The sequence below is a fragment of the Haliotis rubra genome, unplaced genomic scaffold (assembly GCF_003918875.1).
Source record: "Haliotis rubra isolate DU_JTF1 unplaced genomic scaffold, ASM391887v1 Scf1445, whole genome shotgun sequence".
NCBI lineage: Eukaryota > Metazoa > Mollusca > Gastropoda > Lepetellida > Haliotidae > Haliotis > Haliotis rubra.
Genome location: NW_025765387.1, coordinates 173,818 through 183,772, shown reverse-complemented (window position 1 = coordinate 183,772; position 9,955 = coordinate 173,818). Strand labels below are relative to the sequence as shown.

The window sequence follows — 9,955 nt, the reverse complement described above, 5'->3', positions numbered from 1 at the left end:
AATACTCAACGTCACATCAGCAATATTTCAGCCATTAAGATTTATGTCCGTTACTTAACATGTCGTCAAAGGACAGTAAAACAAAAGAATCAGTGAGTTATTATTTACATCAACAATATCAGCGATAACGTGAAGAGATAAATTTGACATTGATAAGGGACAACTTTTATACAAAAACCTGTCGTCAATAGACAAGAAGTACTGATAATAAAGGATCACATCAGGTATACACATTCGTTGTCCGTGTTTCGTTAAGCCGCAACAGCATCTTCGCAGCTCTTCGCGGATAGCGTACATGTAGTCCAGCTCCAGCATGTTACAGACATAAACGCATGATGATGATATGCTGGGAAGAATACGATATACGACGCTATTAGCAGTGATTTATGATGACATTAGTGATATTACATAGTCACAGAATGTTATAGAAGGAAAACATCGGAAGTTATGGAATGAAACATAAAAGTGTTTTCAAGCCTGTTACACGATTCAAGAACTCGAAATTGAATACTATTTTATCAATGAATACGCAATGCCATTTTAGAAATTGGTCAAATGTAACATATGTTATATTTGCAAAATAAATGTTAGTCGGGCCTGTTTGGTCAGTATTCATTAACACTGGAAGCCGAGGGTTGTAAGGAAATACATAGAACTGCAAAGATTTGAATTTCGTCAATTTAAACACACCTGTATATCAAGTAGTTTGTTGAAGTCAGGTATGAAAAAGTAATGCACGCCATTTAGAGCACCTGGTTGCAGCAGCGTTGTGATGCAGATGGAGATGAGGAGGACGTACGGCAGCAGCGCGATCACGTACACAGCCTGCAGGGAGGGACAGATCAAGTTATTGGACATGCTGTGACCTTCATGGCATCTATATTATCTGGATTACGAAAACTTTGGATTATGTATTAGCTTGTGAATCTAATATTATTTACATTAAATATAACGGATATTTACACACAACAGCTAGTAAGTAAGTGAGTGAATATGGTTTTATATATATTCCTGCAATGTCACGGTAGGCACCAGAAATTGGCTTCACATATAGTACCCATATAGGGGAATCGAATCCGGGTCTTTGGCCTTAACCACTTGGCTATCCTACATAACTCCATAATCAAATGGATCATTGATGTGGGATAGTTCTTTCGATTGCTAATGCAAATGAATTTGTTTCGGTAGATAAATCCCAGTTAAAACCATTGTATCATGATACATAATATTATGATACAGATACCTGCCAAGATATTGCGATAGGCACAAACAGTGACTTAATATTTAACGTCACATCGGCAATGTTTCAGCCATATCGTGACGAGAATAATTTTGACGTTGATAGAAAATATGTGTATGTTACAAAATCTGTCATCAAAGGACAGTGACAAACTAGATTATCACAGTAAGAATTGAAAGTAGTGTCTTTACTTATAATAAATATCATTTTTTGGACAAAACAAACTAAAAACAGGCTATATATCGCCAACAACTGAAGGTAGATCACCATACTGGGGACCATGGGGACTTACAGTACCTTTGTTACCTGCATGGACCCTAGCTGTATTTACACCATCCCATCAGCCGCTGGCGATGGTAGGAAAACTGAGCCATAATTTAAAAAAGGAAATATTATACGATTAAAAAGCTTGGTAGACCTAAATTGACTTAAAAGTTTGGGGACCGGCACAGATAAATTGGACAGCTCGTTCGGGACCAACGATCTCACTGAGTGATACTGGTAGTAAATCAAAGTGGGAGTGATTGACATCAGGAGCATGGGTGTACACAGTGTCGTTGAGCCTGACAACCCGATCCTCCCCTAGTGACTTCTTGCGACTAGCGAGTCAGCACAGTAAGCTTAGGGAACTTATGTCTTGTTTCCTGTTGAACAAAGAACTCGTGTACAGTTTGTAAATAGTGAGATCTGAACTTTGAAAGGATCTACCCGTATCTGAGTGGATGTTGTGTGGAATAGTAGGCTCGGGAATCAGTGTATTCAATACTAAAAGGGAGGGTTACAGATGTTATCAGTGATATGAAGAATTTCTGTGAACATTACCTTACCAACAGACTTGACTCCACGAATAAGACATAAAAGATTACGACAGTTGAAAACAAGAGAGACATCCAACTGTGTGCCACTGCAGAGACCCCACATCCTCCAAGCCTGTTGAGACACCAAGGACATTGTAGCTGAAAGCCAAACACAGGGTATGAAATGTGACAAGAATCCAATGGTATGATGAAGGGAGAAACCTACTAATTACTTTTGCCATCTGGAGAATAGAAACTACACAAACAAACTTATTAATTCTTTTATTATTGATACTGGTTATGAAATAACAGACGGAGAAACAATAATGAATGAACAGAATATTTTTAAGAAACATTGTATAAATCAAGTAATGTAATCGATGACGAGAGTAAAGCTGTATTCCAAACTATTGCCCTCCTCCTTCCTTAAACAAGACCGATCAGATGAATTAGAGCGTGAAATACTTCTCGAGGAACTTTCACTTGCTGTTAATATGAAAAACAATAAAAGCCCTGGCCTAAATGGTTTCCCCATAGAATTCTTTAAGCTCATTTTGAAAGTGATCACGTGTATAAAGAATCAATTTAATGCGAAAGACTCAGGATGGCTGATGTTAAAACTTTTATTGATTCATTAAAATCCTGTTTGAAGAGATACGTTTTAAAATCAAACTGCTAGAGACTAGCCGTTTTCTAATAGAACACATCCTTCGGTTAGGAGCGAAGTCATTCAAACAACTGGACACCCAAGCATAACAAAAGTATTGCTATGTTCCCTTGGAATGATCGTTATTAAACTTACTAAAGGATCAAAGAACATTTTACGATAGTCTCATATCTAAATCCAGTTTTCTAAACGTATGCGATAAATGGGAAAGTGAATTAAACGATCATATTTATTAGAAGACCATATGTGTGCAATATAGACCTTTCAAGACATGTACACAAAGCTTTTGGATTTCCAATACAAATTTACACATAAAGTTATTTATACAAAACGAGAGTTATTTAAAATCAACTTCAAACCATATATACATATATATATATACATTCTTTTTAAACAGGGCACCATATTGTCGCAAAGAATCTTTATGCAGGAAACGTATTTCGACAAAGCGTGTCCTGATAAAAATATCATGATAGATATATCGTACTGCCAAAACTCCTCCGCAGGTGTGTGAGCTAGAGTCACATTTTCCCACTTTTCAGATTTGGTGATGGTATATGACGTATTCCTTGCATGGGCTGTCTTGTTACTGCTGTACGTTGTATTCACGTAGTCAATACACAGGTCAGTGTTCCAGCTGTTGCCACAAGTTGTCCAGGGCAGGACGCTTGAGCAGGACTTCACCATGTAGTAGATGGGCCAGGCCAGATACAGGTTGTAATAGGGCATGTATGCAAATGCAACAACAACAGCGCCAACACCAACTCCTGGTTGTCGATACAACAAAACCCCAATTACACGCCTTCTTCAGGAACAAGAATACAGTATATATATATATATATATATATATATATATGTGTGTGTGTGTGTGTGTGTGTGTGTGTGTGTGTAACAACATATGTTATATTTAGGATTAATCCCAAACAGAACATATGCTACATTTGACAACTTTCTAAAAGGCATTGTGTTTTCATTATATCTGCTGGAAAACGCAACATGTCGAAGGCATGCAAATTTAAAACGTCAACACAAGGTAATATCCTAACCATTTACTTTATTTGTCCCCCAAACTGATTGCATCAGGCGTTAAAGGCCACACAGTCGAGACAATTGTGGGAATGGATCACTGAGAATAAGGTGAGTGAGTGAGTTAAAACGTAACGTCACATCGACAATATTTCAGCCATATCGTGAAGAGAACACATTTGACATAGAAACGGACTACATTTATACTATAAAACATCCAGTGAGCTGCAAACAAGTGGTAATAAGGGGATCACATCATGTATACACATTCAACACACAAAATATATAATCCAAGATCATACGTGATTATCAAAAACATTATGAAATGTAACTTCAAAAGATGGAAATAAAAAATAATATATAAACATTATATATTTGTCTCAAATGTTAATTCCTTTCATTAGTATATAGTATACACGTTCATATCAAATAGAATTGTCACTGACCTTTAAACATGGGACAGAAGCTCCAGACTTGTTTGGCAGCCTTTCCCGAATACTGAGAGATGGTCGCCTCCACAAAGAATGATGGGAACCCGGTGGTGACCAGGATTAAGACGAAGGGTATGAGGAATGCTCCTGGGGAATATGTAGTCACGTGTTCAAGTAATAACAGAGTTCCAAAGGATAATTTGTCATTGATTACAATCGTAAGTGACGAAAAGCAGAATGTGAAAAAGAAACACTTGATTAAAGTGCTATTTCACTGGGTGGGTGGGGTAGCCTAGTGGTTAAAGCTGAAGACCCAGATTCGATTCCCCACATGAGTACTATCTGAGTTAATAAGACTCTTCCAGGTTATATGCATTACATCCATGAACTTAAGCTAGGCCTTCCAACTGAACATGCCTTGAGATTGAGAAGGTATGTTACAGATACGAAGTTTCCATAACAGCAGGGCACAATTCGCTTTGCAGTGTAGTCTACCTTGGTCATACCGGGTTCCCCCTTCAAGTTAACAATGTATCCAGGTATCTCCTGCGCCATTCCTGTATTCCACATCAAGCTGACACGTCGTTATATGAAGGAACACTGTTTCATCAAGCATAGCGTGGGAATTCAAGACCTGAGACAATACATTTTTTTCAAAATGACTTTATTTGCCTGTTTATTGGATAGTGTGTGTGTTTCCAAATTGTGTCACACATCATACAGGTCTAGCCATTTGCTGTCTCCAAGAATCATAAAACATAACTTACATATATTCTTACCTCCACCGTTCCTGTTGCAGATGTAGGGGAACCTCAGTAGCTACCATAAAAATAGGATGTGTTTAAGGCCCCATTTTAGCGATCGCATACATTCAGTTTAATCAGGCCCCTCCCATAAGAGGGACTCCATTAAGAAGTAGACTAACCTTGCGGCAATGTTGGTCTTCAAACACATCCACCTCTTATTCATCAGAAATAACGTGGGAATTCAAGACCTTACACTTTACAGCTTTTCCCAAATGGCTTCATGTACATGTTTATTGGATCGTGTGTGTGTGTGTGTGTGTGTGTGTGTGTGTGTGTGTGTGTGTGTTTGAAATATGTTATTGATTATACAGGTATTGCAATTTGCTGTCTTGCTAATCCTTTGCAATATCCTATAATAACCTACATATATTCTTACCTCCACCGTTCCTGTTACAGATGTAGGGGAACCTCAGTATATTCCCTAATGCAACACAGTAGCCAACCATTGTCAGCATGTAGTCCAGATGTCTGCTCCATGATTCTCTCTGTGGTGTGGGCTCACGTCTGTCTCCTCCTTTACAATGTAACTCTGTCATTGGAACTCCTGCATCACTGTCCTCCTTGCTCGCCATGGCTAAAACTGATATAAAGCAAACATGATATGTTTGTACTTAATGTTATTGAAAACAGATAACTATACGCAAGATTTATTTTGATAGTAACATAATCTATGACCAGTGGAACATATATTGCAAGTAGTGATCACCGTTTATGACGTTTCTCTCACACAACTGTTTGTAGAATGAAATTCCCTTCTTTGACCTGTACCATCCGCTCCGGTGTGAGCAAATGACTAGAATTTGCAACCGGTTATGCCTGGCACAAGCGATTTATTGATATTCTACCATGACATTTAGAGTATGTTCGTTTTTGATTGGCTGTGACTAACAATTAGAAGTGAAAAAGTTTCAAATACCGCTTCTGAGAGCCGGTTCACTGCGCGTAGGAATATTTTGCACTCATTTACCCTTACAAAGGTAAACAAACATGTCGTCTGAAACTGTTACGTTTGACCTCGGCGATTTCTTTGATGTGTTTGGATCGGATATGGATGAAAATATTGATCCTGCGTGGTTCCAACATGAAAGGACTAAACAGTCACACAAAGTAACTCTAAGTACCGAAGGTATGAGTATGTAAACGTCATAATGTCCAGTTTCTAAGAGTCGTAGTCTAGGCCAAAACACGACGCAAGGGTAATGAGCGCATATTTATAAAGAGTTTTATTCATGGTGCATATGTCAAGGTAGAATGGAGATAATTCTGTTGTTTTTACATTTTGGAAGTGATTATAGTTGGTTGAACGCTTTTAAATGACATTTAGCAGCGTTCAACCAACAACAATCATTTCTAAAATGTAAAAACAATAGATTATCTCCTAAGTAATTCATAAACACATGCTAATGATAAACGTGTACAGTCGACTCGATATCAGAGACATCGTATGGATGTGGGTTTTGTCGCTTTGTTTATTTGAGAATGGTTTATTGAGTGTTCTGTAATGCCACATACTTGTTATTTGAATTGTATTATTCCTGTAATGGCGTAGCAGCTGGTTAACGATAATTATAAAGTAGATAACCCTTCCAGAGTCAGTATGCGATATATTTCAGAAATGTCGGTTATAGGTGACCTAAATGGCAACTGTATATAATATCTGCATTCCTTCATACATAATGGAAACTCGATGTCGCGTGTGTGTTATTTGTGCGTATTGTACTACTGCATGTGACATGTAGAGGTGTTTATAAATAAGTATAACATAACTATAACATACCCAAATGGTGGTCTTGGTGTTATTTTTCTTGTCAGATAAATGCTGATATGGAGGATGGAATGTACTGCTAAATGCTGGATTAGAGGTATTAGAGCGAAGTTTGGGGATATATTGTAAAGCCAGTTGTATTCGTCTTAAACTAAGACAGGGTCTCGACATACAGACTGTGAATTGGCGAGGTCCTAAATCCTCCAAGACACAACCAGAAGTCTCTGGTGGTGAATGATTTACGAGCTGAACAATAAACGAAGCAACCATAATCGAGTTTTGATCTGATCAAAGTTATGTTGATATGCAGAAGCGTTTCTTCATCTTCACCCTATTTAGCATTTGATACCACCTTCAAGATATCCAGTGCTTTCAAACATCAAGCTTAAAGGTATTTAATATGAGGTATAAAGGACAACGTTTGATCAAAGGTAAGTTAAAAAAATGGCTTGGGTGGAATATTATTCAAAGCCAATTCTGGATCTTTATCTAGTTTCCGTTTTTGCAAAACTGAATACAGCCTGTTTTGGTTTTGGAAAACTTAAAACCGTTCTCCGAAGGCTATTTATGTATTGTATTAGGGCAAAGTTGCAATTATCTTCTAAAGGTCCAATGCTCGTATTGCTGAGCGGTGGTCCCGTCTGGAAGTACACAGACTGAAGCTGAATGAATCAAAGTGTGAAAGTCTTCTCGTTGGTTCTCAGGATAGAAGGGTTCAGGCAGGAATCCGTGAATTCCACTTTGTCGGCTGGGGTCAAGAATATCGGGTCACTCTCAACTCTGATCTTTCACTCGAGTGTCATGTCAACAAACGTACCAAAACCTGCTTTCTTGTCCTCAGGAATATTGGTAATGCTCGCAAGTGCCTGACAAAGAACTCTACTGCCACATTGGTCCTGGCGTTAATTGTGTCACGTAATTATTGTTATTGTAATTTCCGTCTGTATGGAGAAACTAAACAGCAGCTTAACAGCTTACAATGGGTTCAAAATGTTGCAGCAAGGATAGTTAGACTGACTGAGAAATCAGAGCACATCGCTCCTGTTCTCCATAGCCTTCACTGGGTCCGTATAAACACCGTATCACCTACACATTCCTTTGTCTTGTCTTCCAGTCTTTGTCCGGTCAGGCTCCTACCTACATAACTGATCTGATTAAACACCCACATGCCAGCAAGACCTCTACGTTCACAAACCAAAGCCCTGCTCCATGTCCCCATGGTAAAAACATCCTGCTATGTGGAGAGAACATATTCAACCACTGAAGCCTGGAGCTTTCTGCCCCAGTTCCTTTAAAGAATCATTGTCATCGTTTAAGACCGAACTCAAGACCTTTTTCTGTTCAGACTTGCCTTCTCTGTGTAACTTCTGTCATCTCCTCTCGGACATGTGGGCTTAGAGCATGTAGTGTGCATGGATTCAGCGCGTTACAAGTGGACTATTATTGTAAAATCAGGCATACGACCTCGAAGACCCATATCATGGAGGTCTCTCAAAGTACCACATGTCCATGTTATGTCATATGCCTCCTCTAAATAAAAAAAAGAATGGAACAAGATGGGTTTTTTTTATTTCTAAAACCAATGCGTACAAATGATTCCAATATAATGAGATTTTCAATGGTGCTCCTCTGATGCCTGAAACCAGACTGAATATCAGTTATCATTATTGGATTCCAGGTACCAGACAAGATGCCTGTCGATCAAGCTTTCCATGGTTTTACAGATGCATCTTGTTAAATAGAAGTGACAAAATACTTTCACACCCATTAAAAACCTCTGCTAAAATCAGTCTATTGTAGAATTGTGACTATCATAGGCATATATTACAGCTGTAGGGTGTTGACTGTAAACAAATCGAGTTAGTAGACAGGATAGAGTGCGGGATCAGGGTAATCTAAAGCTTCATTTAATAGATGAAGCCTTAGTCAGACCCCTTCCATTACCATCTACTACAAAGCTATATTTCATAAAATAAGACTTTAGTCGGGGACGCTACTATAGCGGGCGTTGGTATCTTGCCTCTATGTCGTGTTGACAGGAGGTAATACTGTGTCATACGGTATGATTAATAATTCTTCTCTTACAAATCCTCTGCCGGGGCCATCCCTCAAGAAATACAAGGTAGGTTCGTCTGCTTTCATATCAACTTTATCTATGTTGTAAGTTTTGACTGACCATATCGGATCTGTGGCTCGCTTACGGCTATCCCCTTCGTGTTCCCCCGGCTGGTATAGGTACCTCACGAGCGCCCTATCTGGTATCTGTTTCTCCTTCCCACGCAAAGGAGCGGCCGGCTCTGCTGCTATCGATTTTAATTTTATAGCGTCTGCCGGCTTTTTACCGGTGAGACGAGTGACTTCATGGTTGATTGCCGACACCACCTTAGGTAACCTCGTGACCCATTCAGTCGATCGTTTTCCAGGGGTGGCCATCTCTCTAGCATACTGGTGTCCAAATAAACGCTCAGCCAAAGTCCTATTAAATCTCTCAACTATGGCTTGGCTGCGATGGGCTCCGGCCGTGCCACGCTGACCTTTGTATTGTGTGTTTGGCTAGCAGCTGTGACCGCGGCACCCATGAACTCCGCCCAGGGTCAACTTGGAGCTCTGATGGCCATGTCAACGGACTGCGTTTGTATATGCGTTCAATGGCTTGAGCCACCAGATTCGAATCTTTCGTGGTCAATGGTTCAGCTTCCTTATACCGGCTGGCTACATCTACGATAGTCAGAGCATACTTGTAGGTTTCGTCTCACCCTGTCGTGAGGTAGGAACAGCAGGTCTGCTTGGTGAGCGTTATTAGGTATGTTAATACCAAACTTCCTTCTAGGCACATAAGCGTGGTGGTGGTAAATATATCTGCCAAAGTGCTTGTTTTCAAGCCATGTTTTGACCTCCTCGGGGATACTCGAGTTATTTTAGCCAGCTTATCTACAGCTAGCTCCTTTCCAATACCCGCGCGGACTGTAGTAAATAGCCTCAAACTTTTTCTGGTTCCGTGACATGTCACCATTTATTTATACCTATGTTCTTGGTTCAATTTTCTCATGCCCGTGCAGCGTGCGTGTTTATCCCATCAATGGCTATCAGCGTTTGGTATCCATAGGGGATAATGATGTTTTATTTATAGTCAGCCCGTATATCCTATGCCCATCACTTCTAAGTGTGTTCATTTTATGTTTAAAGGTGCGGGTCTTGAACAGGGCTTCCTTGAATCTGGCGT

General features: G+C 39.5%; 1 protein-coding gene across 1 annotated transcript; it reads right to left on the bottom strand.

Annotated features, from left to right (window-relative positions):
* Positions 1-690: 690 nt before the first annotated feature.
* LOC124269385 (sodium- and chloride-dependent creatine transporter 1-like) lies at positions 691-5,539 on the bottom strand (the record flags this gene model as incomplete). The annotated part of the gene is made up of 5 exons (XM_046704402.1): positions 5,344-5,539; positions 4,177-4,308; positions 3,192-3,471; positions 2,136-2,196; positions 691-825 (listed from the first exon to the last, which is right to left on the bottom strand). Coding segments are annotated over exons 1-5 (804 nt in total), but the record flags the coding sequence as incomplete, so codon positions are not given.
* Between the last annotated feature and the right edge of the window lie 4,416 nt (positions 5,540-9,955).